The sequence below is a fragment of the Sinocyclocheilus rhinocerous genome, unplaced genomic scaffold (assembly GCF_001515625.1).
Source record: "Sinocyclocheilus rhinocerous isolate Xijiao unplaced genomic scaffold, SAMN03320098_v1.1 scaffold1266, whole genome shotgun sequence".
Taxonomy (NCBI): Eukaryota; Metazoa; Chordata; class Actinopteri; order Cypriniformes; family Cyprinidae; genus Sinocyclocheilus; species Sinocyclocheilus rhinocerous.
The window spans coordinates 318,743-341,981 of NW_015660496.1; the positions used below are offsets into that span (position 1 = coordinate 318,743).

Genomic DNA, 23,239 nt, shown 5'->3' on the forward strand with positions numbered 1-23,239 from the left:
TTTTTTTTATACTTCCGTGTTAAATATGGGTTTGTGGGTAAAAGTGCTTGCGGTCTCAGACCTCAAACAGAACTTAGGAATTAAAGGAAGTCAGCAAGAGCAGCCTTGCTAAATGAAATCTTAAAGCAGCCTAAAATGGTATGCTTTGTTTAACTGATCTTAGGTTGCCTTTCAGCCTGGCTAAGATGTCTTTAGATGAACTAGCTGATGTCAAATCTGGTCTAAACAATTGATAATTAGCCTACTCAAAATCCTTCTAAAACCAGAAAACAGATCAGACTAAACAGCTTGCACTGTTTTTAGCATAATCAGCTCATCAAAAATCGTTATGTATTAACTTAATACTGTGTTAAAAATTAGTTTGTGGTCATTAAAAAGTGCTCAGGGTCTCTTAAACCTCACACAGAACATGAGAATTAAAGGAAATCAGTGACATCACCACTGCTTATAATAATAATAATAATAATAATAATAATAATGAATTAGGCCAGCCTAAACTAGTTTGCTGGTTTTATGTGGCCTTCCAGTGTCTTTTTGATGGTCTAGCTGATCTCACAGCTGGTCTGACCAAATGAAAAGTTCCCCAAACCCTTCTAAAACCATAAAACAGACCGGTCTGACCAAGACAGGAGACCAGATAAGGACAGCAAACCATCTGAGGCCGGTTTAACTTCCAATTAATTATCAGTTGGGAGAGCAGAGAGGACAGACCTATTAATAGCGGCTTTTATTTACCTTTAAGGTTTTAATCTCTTTCTTCCACGGAAACAAAAACAGGTTGACACAGAACATCTCCAGTAACTCGGCAGCTTTTTTAAAGTCGTGGACTCGTCTCTGGCAGTCTCTGTACTGTGCGCACTTATAGAGAGTCTCATAGAAGTCCAGCGCGCCGAGTCTCTTCCGCGGCTCTTCCTCCGCTAACAGCACGCGCCTGGCTTCATCTGTCACCTGCGTCTCTGAGCACACTGTCAGATTGCCTTCGCAACTAACTTTGTCGTAGTACTCTAAATACTTAACGAAAACGTCTTTTCGCGAAACAGGCGTATGATCGTCGACGCTGTTGGTCATGGTTGTGACAGAAAGTGATCAAGTTGATCAACTCCCATATGAGGAAGCGAAAGTAGACAGTATGCAAATGAGGAGTGATGATGATGAATATGCAGGTATCGCAAACGACGCAAATACGGAAGAACCTCAAATATACACGTGTTCTTATTGTAGTTTAATAACTGACCGGGATTATGTTAATAAAAGGCTTACATTTCCATAAATGTCCATGACCAATAAGCGAAACGGTCCTGTAGGCATCAGCGACGTAATATCGATCTCATTATCATTCATCTCAGCCTCAAGAGGCACCTGAAATACCTATATATTGTACATTTATAAGTACACTTTAATTATACCAGTGACATTTGTCCATAATTTGTCCGAGAACGGTTGCTGGTATAGCTACATGTCACCATTGTTATTCTTCCTTCGAATGAAGGATACTGACATCTAGCGCTGAAAATAAGTATGTTAATTATCATGACTGTCCAGAAGATGGCTATGTAATCACAAAAATGATGCGTACGCACGTCAAACACGTTTTTGAGTGATGTCAGAAAGGGAAATACCTGATCTATGAATTGCGGATCCCTGGGGGAAATCCAGCTTCTATATTCTTCCTTCGAATGAAGGATACTGACATCTAGCGCTGAAAAGACCTATGTTAATTATCATGACTGTCCAGAAGATGGCGATGTAATCACAAAAATGATGCGTACGCACGTCAAACACGTTTTTGAGTGATGTCAGAAAGGGAAATACCTGATCTATGAATTGCGGATCCCTGGGGGAAATCCAGCTTCTAGACTAGAAAATGTTGTGGAATATTTTAAGTATTCTTGTGTAAATACGTGGCATATGAAATGGTAAATATTCGGTTCAATAATATCAAAATACCTTAGTATTACCGTCTGATAACGGCTCTTACCCTGTATATTTATTTATTTATTTATTTTATTTTATTATTTATTTTTTACAAGATCAGCGTGTAATAAAGGAGATGAGTTATGGGATTCAACGAGCTAGAGATTCTGCTGTCTCCATGACTGATCTCTTACAGTAATAGATGAGGAGAGATTGACTGACAAGGCAAATGCTGTTTACAAGCGGTTCTTCTAAACATTCTATAACTTCTATTCATCAAAGAATCCTAAAAAGTCATGGTTTCAACAAAAATATTAAACAGTACATGTTTTCAGCACTGATAATTATAAGACATGTTTCTTGAGCACCAAATCAGCATATTAGAATGATTTCTGAAGGATCATGTGACTAAAGACTGGAGCAATAGCTGCTGAAAATTCAGCTTTGTCATCATAGGAATAAATTACAACAATTTAAAATATATTAAAATACAAAACCGTTCTTTTAAATTGTAATAACATTTCACAATATTAGTTTTTTTTTTTTACTGTATTTTTGATCAAATAAATGCAGCCTTGGCAATTTTAAAAGACTTCTTTCAAAATAATTTTTGAAACCAGTACACATAACATACGTATAACCTAATGTATCAAAATGTATCCTGAATAGGCTACAGAAATATTCATATTACAGGATCATAAAATGCACAAAATGTAATAAGCACTTATGCCACCAAATAAAGAGTAGCTGGTTCTAGAGAATAACAGGATCTAGAGAATGAATTTTCAGAATCTCACTTATTTGACCTTATCTGACCTGAAAATAGTCAGATGGTAAAATTCACATTAATTCCAAGTGTCTCATTCATGTTTAAACTAACCTTAAATGGTTTCAAATGGTTGGACTTGTATTGCTGTACTGTAGTTAGTGTGATAGAGGTGTGTGTATCACCATGCGTGTCAGCTCTGGATGAAATGAGCATTCCTCTGGTATAGTTTAATAGAAGTGGAGCTCTGGGATAAGAGGCAAATTAAGGGCAGAGCTATGGCACAGGCCATCTGTTCAGGATGCTTTCTTTGAGCCCACCATGCACACAGGCAGGAGAGAGATGAATATCCATATCAGTGTTAGCGAGAGGCTCGTAATACATTATGAATGACAGGAGTCAATGAGCGAAATGGTTCAGGAAATATTCTGTCCATCTGGAAGCCTTTAGTGTACAATCAACATCTGTTACTAAACAGCACAACAGTCTCTGAAACTTGCCAGCAGTAACTGTGCACAACAAAATCCTACACTGATGTTTTACTGAGTTCGCTATCAGTCTGTTTTTCGAAACGTATTATTTCAAAATTCTCCCAGAAAGGATTAAAAGATGGACATCTTGATAGATAGAAGTCTTGTGTTTTTCTATTTATTCAGAGGATACAGTGGTAAAGGAATAAAGACTCTAATACAAAACATACATCAATATCTGCAGCGCTATGAAACAGCATTATCACTTTGGACAACCGACCACAACATAGTGACAGAGATTTCAGACACATTTGCGATGTATTCATTAAATGTCAGTCAACATTTACAATGGGCTTCGATGCTAAGGTGCTATCCTGGTGCAAGAAACATATCCATGTGGTCCAATGAAACTGCTGAAATAGTTTAGCACACAAATGTAAGCCAGTTAAAAGTGATTTTCCTGAACATCAGCTCACTAGTTGCAGCTAAAATGCACAAAGCCCTAAAATTGACAGAAAATAAATACTATGTGACCAATGGGAAATAGATCTTCATTGAGTATTTGGCAATATTCCTTTAAATCTGTACTGTATGTTTATTTTATCGTTATGCACACCGAGTTGCTACAGCCTTGCTAACACATGTGAATTACAGGAATAGTTTATCCCAAAATGAAAAAACTACTGAAAATATTCTCAAATACACCTACATATTGGATGGCCTGAGGGTGTTCCTTTCTCAGAACAGATTTGAAGAAATTCAGCATCAACACGACTCCAGTTGATCAACCTTGTGAAGCAAAAAGCTGCATGCTTGTAATAAACAAATCCATCTTTAAAACAGTTTTTAAGTTTCAAACTCTTGCTTCTGACTAAAATATGAGTCCTCTATCTATAATATTGCTTTCAGTGAAAACAGTAGTCTCGTCCGCACCGTTTGCAAACGGAAACAAACCATAACAGCTCTAAACAAATATGTCAGTGGATTTTGATGTAAAAGGATACCAGGGATGGACTTTTTCAGCGTTATTATGGATTCTAAATTATTTTGGGCAGATGCGACAGCTTGAAGTTAAAACGCCTTAATGATGAATTTGTTTCTTACAAATACGCACCTTTTCACCTCACAATATTGTTAATTTATGGACTGGAGTCATGTTGATTACTTCTGGATAATTGTGATGTTTTAATCAGCTGTTTGGACTCTCATTCTGATGGCACCCATTCATTGGTAAGCAAGTGATGTAATGCTAAATTTCTCCACATCTGTTCCGATGAAGAAACAAACTCTATCTACATCTTGGATGGCATAAGGGTACATTCTCTGCAAATTTTCATATTTGGGTGAACTATTCCATTAGACTCGAGGGTTTACAGACACAGTATTATTACTATTACAGTGTGGTGGCAACAGCTAATACACCTCTACTCATTACATCGTAGAACATCTGGACCATTTCTTCATCAAAGGTGTTGACCGATACAGCTCACGCCTTTACAGAGCTATATGAGCAGAACGAGACAGGCTCGACATCTACAAAATTACCTTGTAATGCTACTTCAGATGTGTTGTTACACGAAAAGTAGCCTTTCTTCATAGGTGATGAGTATAAACTTTTTAACTAAACATTGGTGGAAGTCAAAAGTACTATAACATGAGAGTCCAAAGCTAACATCCATTCAAACTACAATAAATAAATAATAGTGGGCAATTTAATATTCATTTCTGCTTTGAGCTGCTTTGCACTACACAAGAAATGCATTCATGCATTAGATTCAATTTAAAAATCCCTTACAGACCCTCTTTTCTGTAAGTATTTACTTTCGTGCTGTGAGGGAAAGTGGCGAGAATAGAGGTGAGGTGTCATGCAGTGTCATTTCTGGGCAGCTTTTAAATATATAAATAAATATATGTATATATGCGTGTTTTGGAATGACATTTTCTTCACTCTAGCATGTTAATCTAACAGTGATGGATTAATAGGCACATTGTATATTAGAAACATGCATGTGGCGAAGCCATTGTGTTACAATGAATAAAGTGGGCAATGTTAGAACAAAAACAGAAACCAATCTAATACATAAATGTTTTGGAAGCACAGAATGTGTCCAGCAAGAACTATCTTGTGTTTCATTTCATATTGACGTCAATGCTACAACGGCTTTGCAGTTGAGCTACTTGGTTACCAGTCTCAGCTCTTATGTTCTAATGTACACAGCATCAATGCAGTGTAGGAGAACAATTGTTTAACACCTTTTGGCAAAGTGTTCCCTAAAGCCCTTTCTAACTATAGTTTGTATTGTCATATGCATTGATATCACTTATCACACATCTGCTGTTCTCCTAATAAGATCTTCAGATGCATTCGAGACTTTAGGGAAACAGTAGTCTCTGCAAACGGAAGGAAATATAAATAAATCACAGTGATCTATGAAATAGATGTAAAACAGTGGTTCTCAACCTTTTTGACTCCAAGGCTCTCCTTTGTCCAAGACAATATTTACAAGATGTTAACTGATGGACTGGAGTCACGTTGATTACTTGTGGATTATTGTGATGTTCTTATCAGCTGTTTGGACTCTCATTCTGGCGGCACCCATTCACTGTAGAGGATCCATTGGTGAGCAAGTGTAATGCTAAATTTCTCCAAATCTGTTCAGATAAAGAAACAAACTAATCTACATTTTGGATGTTATGAGGGTTTGTAATTTTAAAGCATATTTTAATTTTTGAGTGAACTATTCCTTTAAGATTATGTTAATATAATTAAATTTAAATCATATTAAGACTTATCGGGAAGCTTGGTTTAGGCCCCTAGTGGGGCCCTCTGGTTGAGAACCACTGATGTAAAGAATAAAAGAAACGAAATGATGTGTAAATAAATAAGTATGGATTAAAAGCATATTGATTTTCTAATGACTTTCAAATTTCTATTAAAGGTAATAATTTATCATCTTTGCTAGTTATTCTAGTTATTAAATTTACAAAATATCATCTTAAAAAAAACTTTCAGTATACAAAACGTAAATATAGTAGCCAACATTTGAAGTGGATCAAAAAAGTTCATCAAAGTTGTCCTAAGACAAGAACGCATTTTGGTTTTAGGTTTTAAGACAACTTTGACGAAAGGTTTTGATCCATTTCAAGTGTTGACTAGTGTAGTTAAAACCAACCCAAAAATTGAAAAAAAAAAAAAAAAAAAAACCCAGAGGAAAGTTGTAATAGACCTGTTGGAAATACACAGTCACTCATGCAGGAACACACATTTTCACACTAAAAAGAAAGACAAATTTCTATTCCTATGTAAATATTAGTGCTGTCAAATGATTAATCGCATTTAATTGCATCCGAAATAAAAGTTTTTGTTTACATAATATATGTATGTGTACTGTGTATATTTATTATGTATATATAAATACACACACATGCATGTATATATTTCAGAAAACTATGTTGTGTTTATATATTAAATATATTTATTTATAATATAAATATAAATATGTAAATACATGTAAATATTTTCAAAATATATACTGTATGTGTGTGTATTTATATATACATAATAAATATACACAGAACACACACATATATTATGCAAACAAAAACTTTTATTTTGTATGCGATCAATCGCGATTAATCATTTGACAGCACTAGTAAATTTCTCTATTGCGGCCCCAGGTTTATTGTCTTTTCTGACATCCAGAAGGGCACATTTCAATGGTTGTTGAAATTGGTGCTTGTGAAATTGAAATCATCTATCAGTCTAGCAGTAAAAGAAGACACACATTGATATCTAATTACACCATAAGCAAAAGACAAGGTGAGGTGACGCACAAAAAAGTGGTCGATAGCCCTGTGCTCTCATGGCGGCTCCCTCTGTGTCACAGAAAACAGGAGGTGCAGTGTCCGTGTCGACTGAAGTGAGAGGGAATTGTGTCAGTTTCAGCTCTCGACTCAGGAGACCCCAGCCACACAATAGAGTCCCTCTCGGAGCTGGTTTGGTACAGTGACGTATGAGTGTGCAGGAGAGGCCCGGATTACAGGATCCTGTGGGAAACGCTGTCCTGAGGACTGCTCTCCGCTGTAGTGTGTTTGAGCAGATCCAGGGGCATCAGAGGAAGAGGGTGGTTTTGTTCACTCACTACTGCCTCGTATGGGGGCGCCTCATCTAAAGGTAAGGCTGACAAAGAGATGGAGGCGATTGGCTGGTGCCTGAAGTCCTGTAGTCTGGTTGGGTAATGGGAAGAGCCACTTGCTGACACCCAAGATGCACCAGCGAGCAGATCCCCCATCTCTCTGTGACGGTGTGGGGCGGGATGCTCCCGGCACGGGTCTGTGAGGGAGTAGGGGGGCGGATCGTCCGTAGGAACATATATCTGCGTCCCTTGTCCCACACACTCATCATAACTGAAAGAAAAGACAATTTTGAAATAAATATGATTATATATCAACAATATTATGTAATTGATCTATTTATCAATATACTATACTACAGTTTGAAATTCGAAGGTCCTGTTGCACATCTTCTTTAGGGTAGCACATACAGTAGTATGTCCTGTATACATGGTAGGTTACATTTTATAACCACTAGAGGGCAAAACATTTATTTATGCCAAGAACCCTGAAATATGATTATCTCCTTACTAAATACCTATATGCTGTATGGAATACGATATAGTTTGATATTATAAAGACAACGTGGTGTTTCCAGAATTAAATAATTGACTTTTATACTGTTATTATAAAACATACACAAAAATGATTAAATTATCATATGGAAAATATTACATGCAAAATACACTGTGGTATATATATATATATATATATATTTTTTTTTTACTTGCTGTCAATAGAACAAAATATTGTGATTAATCTTATGATTTGTCCTGATAGGTCAAGTTATACTTCATCCTTTTCTTAGCACTCAGCAGCTGCAATGATGCACAAATAACATTCAAGCAATGAAACTAAAATGATAAATTAAACAATGTATGTATTAAGATGAAATCATCATGTTGTGCATATTTAATATTTAACACCTTTGAAAGCTTAAGTAACGTATTTTTTCTTTAGATTTTCTTGGACCCCAACCACCCAGCCTCTAGGAGGTTAGGGTTCTCTAAGAATGAATATACTAAAATGAATACAGTAACATAACAATAACTATTATATCATATTTAATAAACAAAAAACAAACAAAAAAACTTTTAAAGTTAAGTTGAGAGAAAAAAAATCAAATATGTAGCTAAGACAAATAATAATTTGAAGCCATTTTACACTTCACTTCTACAATTCTACAGTTCAAGTTCGCAACATTTTACCAGAAGTGTCAGATTTATGATAGTATATTTTCGTATGCTATTATAACATCTGAATGCCAGACCCTCAGTATTACTGACATTTGATTCTCTTTTTGTTCCTTCCCACCACACTAAATCACCAATTTCAGTTTCTCTGTGCGACATTCTGCTGCACGGCAAACAAAGATCCAGTGAAGCACATCAGATTTAAAGCCTGATGTGTCCATCCAAGAGAAAAGCAAACAAAACGAGAGACAAAGGGACTGAAATAGCCTCCTTGTTTGTGTGAAGGTGAGTTGTGTATGTGTGTGTGAGAGGTGAGCTACATTAACCAGGTTCATGGACACTTCCAGTAAAGTGAAGCAGTCTTATGCCTCTGACCTCAGCGTGCGCAGAGCACAGAGTGTTAGAAAGAGTAAGAGTGAATAGCAGCAGGGTAATTGGATCTCGGTATGGTTAACCATATCAGACTGTCAGTGAGAGCGGAAACGGGATGCTAGAATTGGTTTACGCTGCCACCCCAGGCTTACACATGACAGATGAACACAGAGAGAGAGGGCTTTGTGGTGGGCACAAAGATCTCTATTATAGACACATCTATTTTGTCTACATACAAAAGATGTGCAGATGAGTTAGTAACGTTTTTTTTTTTTTAAATAAATTAATACTGTTATTTAGCAAGGATGCATTAAATGGATCAAAACATACAGTAAATACATTTGTAATGATACAAAAGATTTAGGCTTCAAATAAATGCTATTTCATTCATTCATTCATTCATCAAAGAATCCTGAAAAACCTGTTTTCTAAATCATGGTTTCCACAAAAAAAATTAAGCTCCACAATTGTTTTCAAAACTGATAATAAGGGGACACATTTCTTGAGCAGCAGATCAGCATATTAGAATGATATCTGAAGAATCATGACACTGCAGACTGGAATAATTACTGCTGAAAATTCAGCTTTGCCATCATATTGTAAACCATATATTCAAATAGAAAACAGTTATTTTAAATTGTAATAATTTGCTGTAAAATAATTTTTAATTGTAGTATGTAGTATATATAATAAACTGATCTATCAGCAGCAGCTGTATCAAATGGTCTCCCATATACTCAGAGATCCACTCCTTCACCTCCTCCGTCAGGCTTCAGGTGATGAGGGCTAATTAACACACCACCTGCTCAACTGGAAGAGGTGATGATACCAGGGAAAATGGCTAAGCATGACTGAGTCCCATTAAAGGAGCGAGTAAACACCAAAAAAGTGGTTCAGATGAAATCAATGTAGTTCCATTCTCCTAAAGTTTCTCTGTCTTCTCAGTTTCTCTTCTCATGTCATGATGGTAATCATACCACATCATGAACATGAAAAACGCCTCTTCATGTGGACTCTGAATAACATCTGTGGTGCTTGAGGGTCATTCTTTATTTTTGCCTCTGCATCTCTAGTTGGCTGAGATTAGAGACTGCTGATACATCAAGCAGTTGAAGTTATCAACCAAAACAGATTTTAAAAGATACATTTGTGTAAATGTTACATTTATTATTGGTGCATACTAGCAAAAAAAAATGTCAAGGGTAAAAATGTATGTGATATATAAAGTAAATTAAAGTAAATGAATGTCAGTGTAGCAGATTGCAATTAATCTAGACAATTTAGAGTCACAAAATGTTTTAGTGAAATTATATCCTGGAACTGTTTTATATACACTACCAGTCAAAAATGTTGAACAGTAAGATTATTAATGTTTTTTTTTAAAGAATTCTCTTCTGCTCACCAAGTATGCATTTATTTGATCCAAAATACAGCAAAAGCAGTAATACTGTGAAATATTTTTACTATTTAAAATAACTGCTTTCTATTTGAATATAATTTAAAATGTAATTTATTCCTGTGATCAAAGCTACATTTTCAGCAGTCATTACTCCAGTCTTCAGTGTCACATGATCTTCAGAAATCATTCTAATATGCTGACTTGCTGTTCAAGAAACATTTTATTATTATTATTATTATCAATATTTTGAACTTTCTATTCATCAAACAAACCTGAAAAATTCTACTCAGCTGTTTTCAACATAATACTACTACTACTACTACTAATAATAATAAATGTTTTTTGAGCAGCAAATCAGAATATTAGAATGATGTCTGAAGAATCATGTGACTGGAGTAATGATGCTAAAAATTATATATATATATATATATTACTAATTCTTTGTGGTGGAAATGAGTGCTTTTATATATCTATACCTAAAGTGTCTGATTTGAAGTTGATATAACTTTAAAACAATTGTTGACACAAAAACTGGTATTAACAATGTATTATCTAAATTATGACTTTATCTCACGATTATGACTTTAAAAAGTCATAATTATGGCATAAAAAGTAACAATTCTGAGATTATGAATACCAAGTCATTTTTTATGTGGTGAAAATGAGCTTCCATAGCTTTAGTACTTTTATATTTCTATACCTAAAGTGATTTGAGGTATAAAACAACTTTTGACATTTAACTTAGTATTAACAATATTTTTGTTAAAAATAAATCATTCTTTTTTGTGAGTGCAAAAAATGTATATGTTAACACACATCAACTCAACAAACCAATCCAGATATCAGCACAGGTGGAGACCACAGCAAACAGGACTCCATGCCTGGACACTTCACACCGCCACCATAAGCAGGTCAACCAGTATCGACAGCTTGGCTGAATGCTCATAACCCCACAATGCTCTGGCACACGTCCCTGAGAATACTGCACTCAGATATACTGTGGCGCCACTATGTCTAAGAATTACACACTTCGGCAGTCTCTGCTTGTAAACTTGGCAATGATGGCCAATGACTACATCCTTTGGACTGTATACAAATGCATTATGCAGTCTTTTCATTAGGTTGTACCTTATATTGTGTTACATTATGAGATTGATTCACAGACATACACAAAGCCAAACAGAAACTCCCCCTGCAGTGTAGCATTCTGAGTCCACTTCAGCCCATATACTAAGATAAACAAGGCCACATTGTAATTTGTAATTCACTAAATTGTCATGGCAGACACCCATATCCGCTATCATTTTATAAATAATACTGTTTTTGGTTTTGGTTTTAGGTACGAATGTACTTGTTTAGACTTCAAATATGCGGTTTGTTAATAAAGATAATGTCTTTTTGAAAATTTGCTTCGGCGTTTTCAGAGATGTGAGCTCCAGGGCGTCAGCGGGCGTTCAGCGATCATAAACCCGTGGAGAGAGCGCCTTACCTCGGCCAGATCTTCTGGAATTTGCCGATGGCTCTGATGTCTCTATGGTGGTTAAGCATGAGATATTATTTGTTTTGGGTTAATCTCGGGGGTAGTCTTTGGTCTCATTAATCTATTATTTGTTCCAGAACAAATCGTTTTGGCTGAGGGCAAAATCTCATCACGTTATATTTTGTGTAACTTCAATGCTGTATATCAGAGCGCTGCCTTTGTACTTTTGACTGAACTGCCTAGCAACTTTTATAATGGCTGTTGTTGTTGTTTATTAAATATTATTATTCAATAAATAATATTTTATATAAATAATAGTAGTATTTAATATTAGTTAATTAAACGGGGTGTGTGTTCGTAATGGTGATTTTTGTTACATTATTCCGCCATTAGATGGCGACAAGAGACTGTCTTTATGAGTGAGTCCGCACTAAAGACTTTTATATTAAAAGAGACTGAAATGCTGTTGTAAAAAAGGAAGTTATTTTTACTTTCAACAACACCTTCTAGGATGCTGCCAAAATATCAAACTAATGTTTTATTGTGAATTTTGAGATTAAAGCCCAGCATTTTTGGCCACGATTTGGTAGTCTGAGACACATTTTGAAAATCCTAAAATATTCCTATGATCCTAGGCTAAAATCTGTAGTCTTTGATCGCTGGTTTGACATGTTCACCGACAGCTGATTAATGGCTGTTGTGATCAAATTTTACCTCCAACGAAATTCTGGCAGTGTCAGCGCACAGTCTTGCAGAGGCTCCTACAACGAACATCAAACTGTCTTCGTTTTTCAAGACAAGCCATGATCAGAATTAATGCTAGAGATTTCTTCTAACCGCCATAAACTCCGGCACTCCCATCCTCCGCTCACGGAATTCATATGATAAGTTGTCTTTGCTTTGATTTGCGCCACTGTTTTTATGTGGGTGTGTAGTGCTGCTTACACAGTTCTTCTTAAATACGCCGCTATTGCGCCATTCATATACTTTTCATGATAGCGAACATTTCAGCCCCGCGTGTAATGCAGCTCACAGTCACTGAACGTGTATGGGTTGATAATGTAAAACTCTGGACAAGTTTTCTTGCACACACCCGTTTTTAATGCGTCTTGACTGTCGTACAGTCTGACATTAATGACAACTGAGATCCCACAGTGCGACATGATCATCATGTTTGTACGGTCTGACAAGCATCAATCGTAAAGGACTATTGAAAATCGCACAGTGTGAGCCCGGCTTAAGCTGAAGAATGAATGCTGTATCAAATGCAAGTAGTAGTTCGCGCAAAAGAGGGTTTTTAAAGACACCGTTGTTGTTTCGTATGTATTTACACACTTGTGCTGTCGAACTGTTGTATAAATGCAATATCACACTCGTAGTCGTGCGATATGGCTGTATATCGGCACACCGATATACAGTCATATCACACTGCTACTCGTGTGATATATGTGTGTGTGTTTTATTTATTAACTGTCAAATGTTTGTTACATAGCTCAGATTGGGGTTTTTAATAAGTGAAATATAATATTTATTACAAAATATATTTTTTTAATAAATCAGAAACATTTTAGTTTTACTTTGTTTTTGTCTTTGCACTCCTTCATCTTTGAATTAAATCACAGCACCGTAAAACTACATACTGTACACAAGGAAGATTACTTAATCTTAAAATTGTGATGTAACAAAGGTAGCGGAACTTGGCTCTATGCATCGGCTGTTGATTGAATGGAGGCAGATCTGAATGTAGCTAAGCTTGCAGTCGATTGTAAGAAACATGCGGGGTTTAAGTGAACTAAATGTTTGAAAAAAGTCCGGCAGACGTCACCAGAGAGAAATCTTACATTTCACATAAACATATGCATGGGTGAACTGTTCACAATAAGATCAATAACAAGCATTTAAAAAAGAAAAACAAGACAGGGTGGATTTTACCTCCATGCGGATTTGAAAAATAGACTGATTTCGACAGGTCATGCTGGATCAGGTCTAAGTGTTTGATTTATAGAGCAGGTTCAGGATTCAACTTTAATTTCAATGTAGACCTTTACTCTTTGTGCTCATTTAAAGGTTCACAACACCTGCTGTGTCACCTGTAATCAATATGAATAAGACCTCTGTTGTTGCCCTGGTTACCCTCAGCGGTGTGTTCCCCTGCTCCTCATACATAAATAATGACTCTGATCGAGAATGCTCCATGTGTGAGTGTGTGTGCGAGGTGCTATCAAGATAAAAGCACATTCAAAATGTCGACGTCTGCCCTGCGATAAAACACAGGAAAAGGTATGAAAGCTAATTTGGCTTTTTTCTGGATAGTAAGAATGTATAGCACAGAGATCTGTTAGGGCTTTCTATATCCCTCCGTGTGAGTGTTACATAAAGCTGTTCGCTCTCTACAGAACAAGGTGAGAACTGTTTTCCACCATCCTGCTTCCTCTGTTAAGGAGCCAGGCTCCTCAGGGACCCCTCCACACACACTTACTGAGATGCCACCTCAACTGACAATAATTCATTAATCAGGCTATGCAAATGTCACAGCCCAGTCCTGACTGTGACTCTCCATCTCATCTATCCATATCCATAAATAATAAACAGCCTGCATTTGCTTTAATGTTTTTTTCCCACAATTGTTGTTCCCAAGAACAAATATGAGCATCAGTTGTTTTTGCACATTGGGCTAATGAAGACAGCTCCCACTTCCCCAGAGAGTATGAAGAACAACACCTGCAGAAGACAGGAATATAGTATACAGTCTCTGTAATTCCACACCCAATCTTTAAAATAAATTTGCATAATAAAATAGCTAAAATTTAAATGCAGAAATAATATCATGCATTATATTAACAATAATAAATGCCATCAATTATTTATATTTACTAATATAATTATATTATTTTAAATTATATTTAAATTTAATTTAAAAATGTAACTTATTCCTGTGATGCCATTTATTTAGTCTTGTGTGTCACATGATCCTTCAGAAATCATGTTAATATGCTGATTTGGTGCTCAATAATTATCCACGATCACTGGTACTCAATTATTAATAATGGTTCTTATTATTATTAATGTTGAAAACAATTTTCATCTTTCCAATTTACATTTTTCATTATACTTTGATCAACCGAAAGATCAATGAACAACATTTGAAATATAAATCCTTTGTAACTGTGACGAGAGGGGCGGGGCTGAGAGCCGTGGGAACGGAGCGAGGCCGGTGGAGGAATTGCTAATGCGGGAGACAGCCCCTCGCGGACGACTGTCGCGCACAAACGAAACCAAAACACAAAATAAACTCCAGGCCTGGTCCTCTCTCGTCTTTCACTGTCGTCCCTCCTCCTTTTTATCCTTCCGGAGCTCCTCCGTGAGACTCGAGACCGGTGAGTGGCGCAGGTGTCGCGCATTAGCAATTACTCCACCGGCCTCGCTCCGTTCCCACGGCTCTCGGCCCCGCCCCTCTCGTCACAGTAACATTATAAATTACTTTACTGTCACTTTTGATCAATTTTCTGCGTCCTTATATCTTTTAAATTTTTTCTTATATCTTACTGATAATAAACTTTTGAATGACAGTATCACGGTTTCTGAAAAAAATATTAAGCAGCAGAACTGTTTTCAACATTGAACATAATAAATGTGTCTTTAGCACCAAATCATCATATTAAGAGTGATTTCTGAAGAATCAAGTGACTAAAGACTGGAGCAATAGCTTTGTCATCATAGGAATAAATTACAACAATTTAAAATATATTAAAATACAAAACAGTTCTTTTAAATTGTAATAACATTTCACAATATTACAGTTTTTTACTGTATTTTTGATCAAATAAATGCAGCCTTGGCAATTTTAAAAGACTTCTTTCAAAATAATTTTTGAAACCAGTACACATAACATATTTATTATGTGACAATAAATGCCGTTTTGACGCTCTTTGATGTGGCGTGACAGATCGCCGTATACTAACGCCTCAGTTCTAACAGCATCACCCCTTCCTCTTTATTACTAGTTTAATGCAAAATATACATGAATATGTATATTTGTCTGCCGTGCTGCTGAGTGGTTTGTGATTGTAGCTCCGTGTAGCTTCACTTTTCTGTTGAATCTCTATCTTACTGTCACTCTCTGTTGTTTAAAGTGATTAAAACACAATCCCAATTCTATTTTATACCCCTTCCCCTTCCCCTACCCCTCTGCCTACCCCTTCCCCTTGTCCCTATAACTTAATTCCCACCATATATCGGATATTATTTATCAAACTAATCTGACTAATTTGATCATTTGCTTTTAATTTTAAACTGTGAGTGCAGCACGCATGCAGCGCGTTAGCATTCATTAGCTGGTTAGCTTGTCATTCGCATTTCTATTCACATTCTATTCGCGTCTATTACCGTTTTCTTTTTCTCTCTCGCTCCGTTTCTTTTCTCTCTCGCTCCATTTTTCACGAGTTCATCAAACAACAGTGGTAAGTCAGAATCATTCATCAATCATGGTGAGTAATGTCTTCTTCTCCTGCTATTGTTGTTTGCACTGCTTGCCACATGTACAGTTTATCTCTCTCTGTCGGCGACGAGGGATTCACGTGATAAATGCAGGGAAATAGTTAGGCTGACAGAGAAGATTTCAGAATTAGAGACACGCATCCAAACTTTAATTGAGGACAGTAAGAATGTGAGGGCTCTAGATACGGCTTTGGATGCGACTAGCTCAGGGAGTCCTGTACATTGTTCGGTTCCGGTTACAGAGCCGAGATACATAGCAGACTGTCATCACTCAATGGCTGGATGCCTAAGTGGTGCCCGCATAACAACATAGGTTTCATAGACAATTGGATGAGTTTTTGGGGCAGACCTGACCTGTTGAAAAAAAATGGTCTTCATCTCTCCTGGGGTGGTGCCACTCTTCTCTCTAGAAATATGGCACATAGTCTTTTTTGTTTGTACTTGACTAACTGGGGCCCAGGTCAGGAAGCAGACAGACTGGCTAAAATGACCGTCTGCTAGCCGCCTCACGTCACAGAAATCAGCTAATTCTCAGCACATAGTGTCTCTTTCACCTAGATATCACAGAAGTCAGTTAATTCTCAGCACATAGAGACCCTTTCACCTAGATTAAATTAAATTAAAAATTAAATGTATGCATTGAGCAGACGCTTTTATCCAAAGCGACTTACAGTGCATTCAGGCTATACATTTTTTACCAGTATGTGTGTTCCCTGGGAATTGAACCCACGACCTTTTGCGCTGCTAACACAATGCTCTACCACTGAGCCTGTGTCTGTTCCCCGGACTAGAAAATACTAGAAAATGGCTAAAACCTGATGATTACATTATTTTAAACGAGTCTACCCCCCAAGATTACCGTTATAAACATGAGCCGCGTCCAAAAGGTAAAGGGGGAAGTGTTGCTACAATTTATAACAATATTTTCAGTATTTTTCAGAGGGTGGGCTTCAAATATAACTTGTTTGAAGTAATGGTGCTTCATATAACATTATCCATAGAAACAATTGTTAATGATAAATCCCCTATAATGTTTGTACTGGCTACTACAGGCAACCAGGGCACCATACAGACATTATTAAATAATTTGCTGATTTTCTATTTGAGTTAGTTTTGGCTGCAGATAAAGTTTTAATTGTTGGTGATTTTAATATCTATGTTGATAATGAAAAAGATGCATTGGGATCAGCATTCATAGACATTCTGAACTCTATTGGGGTTAGACAACACGTGTCAGGACCTACTCATTGTCGAAATCATACTCTAGATTTAATACTGTCACATGGAATTGATGTTAATGGTACTGAAATACTGCAGTAATGCGATGATATCTAGTCTTGTGCAAACTCCACATAGCTAAAACTGTAAATTCTACTCCTTGTTACAAGTATGGTAGGAGGAAAATGGAGCGCAGCTGGAGGAAAACAAAACTAGAGGTATTTGGTACTGCATGGCGGGAAAGTACCCTATTCTACAGAAAAGCATGAAAAACTGCTAGATCTGATTACTTTTCTTCTCTTTTAGTAGAAAACAAACATAACCCCAGGTATTTATTCAATACAGTGGCTAAACTAACGAAAAATAAAGCATCAACAGGTGTTGACATTTCCCAACAGCACAGCAGTAATGACTTTATGAACTACTTTACTTCTAAGATCGATACTATTATTACATGTTACCCTTGGGAGATATCATCAGGAAACATGGTTTTAGCTTTCACAGTTATGCTGATGATACTCAGCTCTATATTTCTTTGCGGCCCGGCGAAACATACCAATTTGAAAAACTAACGGAATGCATATAGTCGATATAGAAAACTGGATGACGAATAATTTCTTCCTGCTTAATTCTGAAAAAACAGAGGTGTTAATTATCGGACCTAAAACCTCTGCATGTAATGACCTAGAACACTGTCTAATATTTGATGGCTGCTCTGTCAATTTTTCATCATCAGTTAGGAACCTAGGTGTGCTATTTGATAGCAATCTTTCCTTTGAAAGCCACATTTCGAGCATTTGTAAAACTGCATTTCTGTATATTGTTCGGTTCCGGATACAGAGCCTCCGCAGCAGGGCGACTGGGTGACTGTGAGGCGGCATAGTCGCAGGTCAAAACACCGTTCCGATCAAAACATCAAACAGGTTCTCCCCACTCAGTGACGCACCTACTGAGAAACCTGATGAAAGTGCTCTAGTTATTGGCGATTCAATTGTACGGACTGTGAAAATAGAGACACCAGCCACCATAGTCCAATGTTTACTGGGAGCCAGAGCGCCTGACATCTTGGCAAATTTAAAAGTGCTGGCTAATGCTAAACGTAAATACAGTAAGATTGTTATTCACGCCGGCGCTAATGATGTTCGACTTCGCCAGTTCAGCCGGAACCAGGAACACTTCCCATAACACCCGCTGTACTTGTTACATCGATAGAAGAATGGCATCTACGCTAATGTTAGTCTGTTTCTTTCTTATTCCGAGGTCACCGTAGCCACCAGATCCAGTCTGTATCCAGATCAGATGGTCACTGCAGTCACCAGGATCCAGTACGTATCCAGCCCAGATGGTGGATCAGCACCTAGAGAGGACCTCTACAGCCCTGAATGTCAGCGGAGACCAGAACAACTAGATGAGCCCCAGAGACAGATCCCCAGTGAAGACCTTGCCTCCTAGACGGCCATCGGGACAAGACCACAGGAACCAGATGAGCCCTCCGCACAATCTGATTTTGCTGGAACAACCTGCTGGTTCGTCTGGCCAGAGGAGAACTGGGCTCGTTATTTGCTAGAGAAATTAAGTCTAGTGAAGAGCATTTTGCAAAATATTAGAATATACTTCATTTTACTTTACCTGTTAGTGATGTCTTAATTATGTAATGTATGTATAAATAAACATTTTATGAAACAAGTTATGACTGTAAATTATTATATTTCAACAACAAAGTTGATTTAAAAACAATTTACATGTTTGCATACAGTTTTTTTCATTTGAGTTTTGATTATTATAGTTAAAAATAAATAGTATTGAATTTAAGTTTGGGCTCTGTTGTTAATTGTAACCCTACAGTAAAGTAAAAGAACTCACTATAGTTTAGAGCAGAAGCTGAGGTAGATTTTTATCCGTAAGAAAATTTTAATTATAACTGAATATATTTTAAAAAGAGCAATTTGTTCAGTAAACCATTGTTAAATAAAAAAAAGCAATTTATGTTTAGTTTTTTCCTCCTGCTGTATCGAAACCATACCGAACTGTGACGTCAAAACTGAGGTACTAACTTTTTGTGTACCGTTACACCCCTAATACACACCCACACACACACGAATACATTGCAGAGTGTGTGTGTGTTTCTGGGATCTGCCTTGCTTTCACCCACTCTGCGGAAGTGGCACTTCACGGGCTCCACAGGTGAGCAGCTCATATACATGCCCTGAGCACTAAGTTCCCAGGTGCCATCTGTGGCCATAGCAGCCCTGGCATGAGTCACATGCCACAGCCCCTCCCTGCCAGTCCCACAGAGACACAAGCACAGCCACACAAACACACGGCCATTCTGTAGCAATGGGCTTGCACTTACACCCACTGCACTAATAGCTTCTCATTCCAAAGTCCTGAAGACATCAAAGAACAGCATAGCAGTGGACTCCATGTTAGAGTCCACATATGTGCATGTAGAATAAAGTGGCAGGTTCCCAAACGTGGCATGTGGAAATGCCTAGGTAGCCCAGTCCCTCCACAGCATAATGGTCCTATGCCAGTCCACATATACACACACAGACAATTTGCTTCCTCTACGCACATATTTTTTTAGCTATGTTGCTTTAACTGTGACGACAGAGAGCCCTGAGTTTGTAATAGGGCGGGCTGCAATGTGCCAGTGGTGATAAATGCACATTATGATGTGACTGGAGGCTCGTCTCCTCTGATCTCAAGAGTGATTCCGCTCCCGCTCATTTCTGGCACAGATGAATGAAGGCCAGCAGAGAGGCAGGCAATGATGGAGAGCTCGGTTCAGCTTCAGTGCCTTAGCAGCTGTAACACCTCCTCTTCTCTCAAAACACTTCACAAGATAACATACAAAACACTGCAGAACATAGAACACTGGAATTGAGGTCTTACAATGAAAAAAGCCACCTTCATAAAAGTAGCAAAATAATATTTTTAAGCAAAGCAATATCATATAAGGGTGCTGTTGTTCCAAATATCAGTGTGGCTGTAATTCAGCCACAGGTAATCCCATCCATGTTGATGTGTGATAAATTGTATAACAATTTATCAATAAACAAGTTCAATAAATCCCATGCCATTTCAGAAGTATATGACTTTCTTGTTCAGTTGAAGACTAACAAAGATTTTTAGAAAAATATTCCATATATATAGAGTCCATATAATGCAAGTAGATGGAACCCTGAAAGTTGACGCTTCAAAAACCACATGAAGCAAACAGCAAACAGTAATCTATACAAACCCAGTTCATGAATCAGTGTCTTCTGAAGTCAATGGCAGGTGCAAAAATTAGTGCTGTCAAAATTCATGCCTTAACGCATTTGATTACTTTTTTCAGTTTACAGCTTTAAAAATATTTAACGCAAGGGCGGAGCTTTTCAATATATATTTTTTTAATTATACTGTAATGTTGAATGGCTAGTCAATGGTTAAATATTAGGAAAAATAACATTTTCTAGAAACATCAGTTGAGTAGTATTAGTATCAGTGATACTCGCCTTCAGTCATAAAAAAGATGCCAATAAACAAATATTAAAATATACTGTATTTATGTTGTTTCTACATTAATTTGTAGATTGTGGGATTGTGAAGTTAGGCGGTTCAGAAAAAATGTCTGATTAATTAATTACTTGTTTTTAATCGATTGACAGCACTAGTAAAATTACTAACATTTTAACCCTTAAATACATGAATGTTTCGCCAGTCATTATTACATATTCGGGTCTTTAGCGACCCGGACCTATATATACAGCACAGATGGATCTCTAACTGCTGCAATAGCAAAAAACTATCTTGATATTTTAAGAACAATTACAGAAGAATAAAATAAAGCATATTTCGTTACCTTTTGAAACTTAAAAGGGTTCAATTTGAGCAGATAATTTTACCATTGCTGTCATCGTCAGAGCGCATTTCCACAGTACATTCAGCATCTGGCTCATATTCACGATCTCAGCCATATTCTCAAAACTATCGTTTTCAATGACTTCATATTACAGTGCCACCTTGAGGAAAAAAGAATGCATTGCACATATTGAGTCATCAGATATGTAAATATAGTTGCGCAGGAAAAAATACTTACACATTTACATACCTCGGGTCTCTAGCGACCCTATACAGATTTTACAAAAAATTTATCAGAAAACTGGCATTCTTTTATATTTTACTATTTTTTTCTTGTTATATTGTTTATAATTAATAGATTGAGGAATACTAAGAAAGTTGATGTCTGACTTAAAGAAAATGAAGGAGGGAGAGGGTAGAGAATGATGTCCCGGGTCGCTTAAGACCCGAGGTATGCATTTAAGGGTTAAACACTTATACTTGGCCAGAAGCGACAGTCTAATATCTTTGTGTTCAGCTGAGGAAAGATTGTTCATATACATCTGGGATGGCATGAGGGTGAGTAAATGATGAGAGTATTTACATTTTTCAGTGGAGTATCCCTTTAAACACTACATGCCTGTGAGCAACACACAGTAGCTGTGTACCTGAATAAATTATTGTTGTTGAACTAATGAGTTGAACGGCTGATTCAATGACTCATTCATTAAGGGTCACTTGTTTCAATCATGAATGAATCAGTGTTGTTAAACAAATTGGTTGAATGAATGATTATTTACTCACTTATAAAAGATGACACTTTTTTCCTGAATGAATCAGCATTGATTAACTAATCAGTTGAATGATCGATTCAATGACTAAGTCAAGAAATTGGCCGAATGAATGATTTAATGATGTTACCAGTGAGAGCTAGTGAAAAATCCCCAACGCTAACACATAAACTGACAGTGCATCTGGAATGTACAAACACAGACAAGCAAACAAACTATACTCTTGAAACAACTGCATGGCCAATCAGATTGAAGGACTGGAACTAACTGCATAACAGGGCCACAGGAAGATGTTTTGGGTTGTGGGTACTGAAGCGGCTTACGTACGACATTACGTATGATGTCAAAAGTGTATAGCAGAGGTGTGACCAAGTCGTTGTTTTGCAAGTCACAAGTAAGTCTCGAGTCTTTGCATTCAATTCTCGAGTCAAGTCCCGAGTCAAGACAGACAAGTCCCAAGTCAAGTCCCGAGTCAAGACAGGCAAGTCCAAGTCGAGTTGCAAGTCCTCAACTTTTAGCTTCAAGTCTTAAACAAGTCATTAGTGCTCTTTGCCCAAATTAGTGTCTCAGTATTAATTACCATATCAAATTCACAGTAATTTATATCAGGAAGGCAGGTAGAATATGTTTGACATAGTTCAATTTCATGTGAGATGGGTGCCCTTAGTAAAACTACTCAAGTTCAGTTTAGGGATTGTGCCAAAATAGGACAAGCAGTGAAAAAAAAAACTATTTTATTAGTAACAGAATAGCAAAGACAACATAATTTCATAGAAATAACAGCTGCAACATACTTTGCATGTGTGCATAAGAATAGCTATATGCTTCTAGGTGTTATATCTGCTAATGAGACATTATTTGGAACCTCAATGAAACAGATTTAAAAATATGTGAGCGGAAACGCAGAAAGAACAGCTTTGAAAGAACTCGAAGAAATAACTGCAAACATACTTTGCAAGTGAGAGGAAACATGCAATATGGATGCAGACAAACTCATGAAGACAATCATTAAAAAATGCTGTGCTACCATCCTTTATAACTAAGAGTAACAAAGACAAAATCATTTAATAGAAAAAAATGTATGTTAAATGTTAAGTTTATAATATGCATAGTTGATCACTAAATTTAGGGGCTATGTGCGCTATAGGCCTACAGACTGATTTACAACACGTGAATTCATTCATTTATCCCGAAAGAAATG

The 23,239-nt window shown here is 36.9% G+C and overlaps 2 protein-coding genes across 3 annotated transcripts in view; both read right to left on the reverse strand.

Moving 5' to 3' along the window:
• LOC107725031 (uncharacterized) overlaps positions 1 to 1,458 on the reverse strand; it is a 7,192-nt gene extending 5,734 nt beyond the window's left edge. The window contains exon 1 of one of the 2 annotated variants that reach the window (XM_016534162.1): positions 1,261 to 1,458. In XM_016534162.1, the coding sequence (XP_016389648.1) occupies positions 1,261 to 1,341 (81 nt within the window). In that variant the 5' untranslated portion in view covers positions 1,342 to 1,458. Of the gene's footprint in view, positions 1 to 735; positions 1,238 to 1,260 lie in introns of those variants that run through there. The other variant, XM_016534161.1, reaches the window with a different exon arrangement.
• A 5,334-nt stretch (positions 1,459 to 6,792) lies between these two features.
• Positions 6,793 to 23,239, reverse strand: part of bean1 (brain expressed, associated with NEDD4, 1) — a 66,067-nt gene continuing 49,620 nt past the window's right edge. Inside the window, exon 6 of the mRNA XM_016534158.1 lies at positions 6,793 to 7,557. Coding sequence (XP_016389644.1) covers positions 7,188 to 7,557 — 370 coding nt within the window. The 3' untranslated portion in view covers positions 6,793 to 7,187. The remainder of the gene's footprint in view (positions 7,558 to 23,239) is intronic.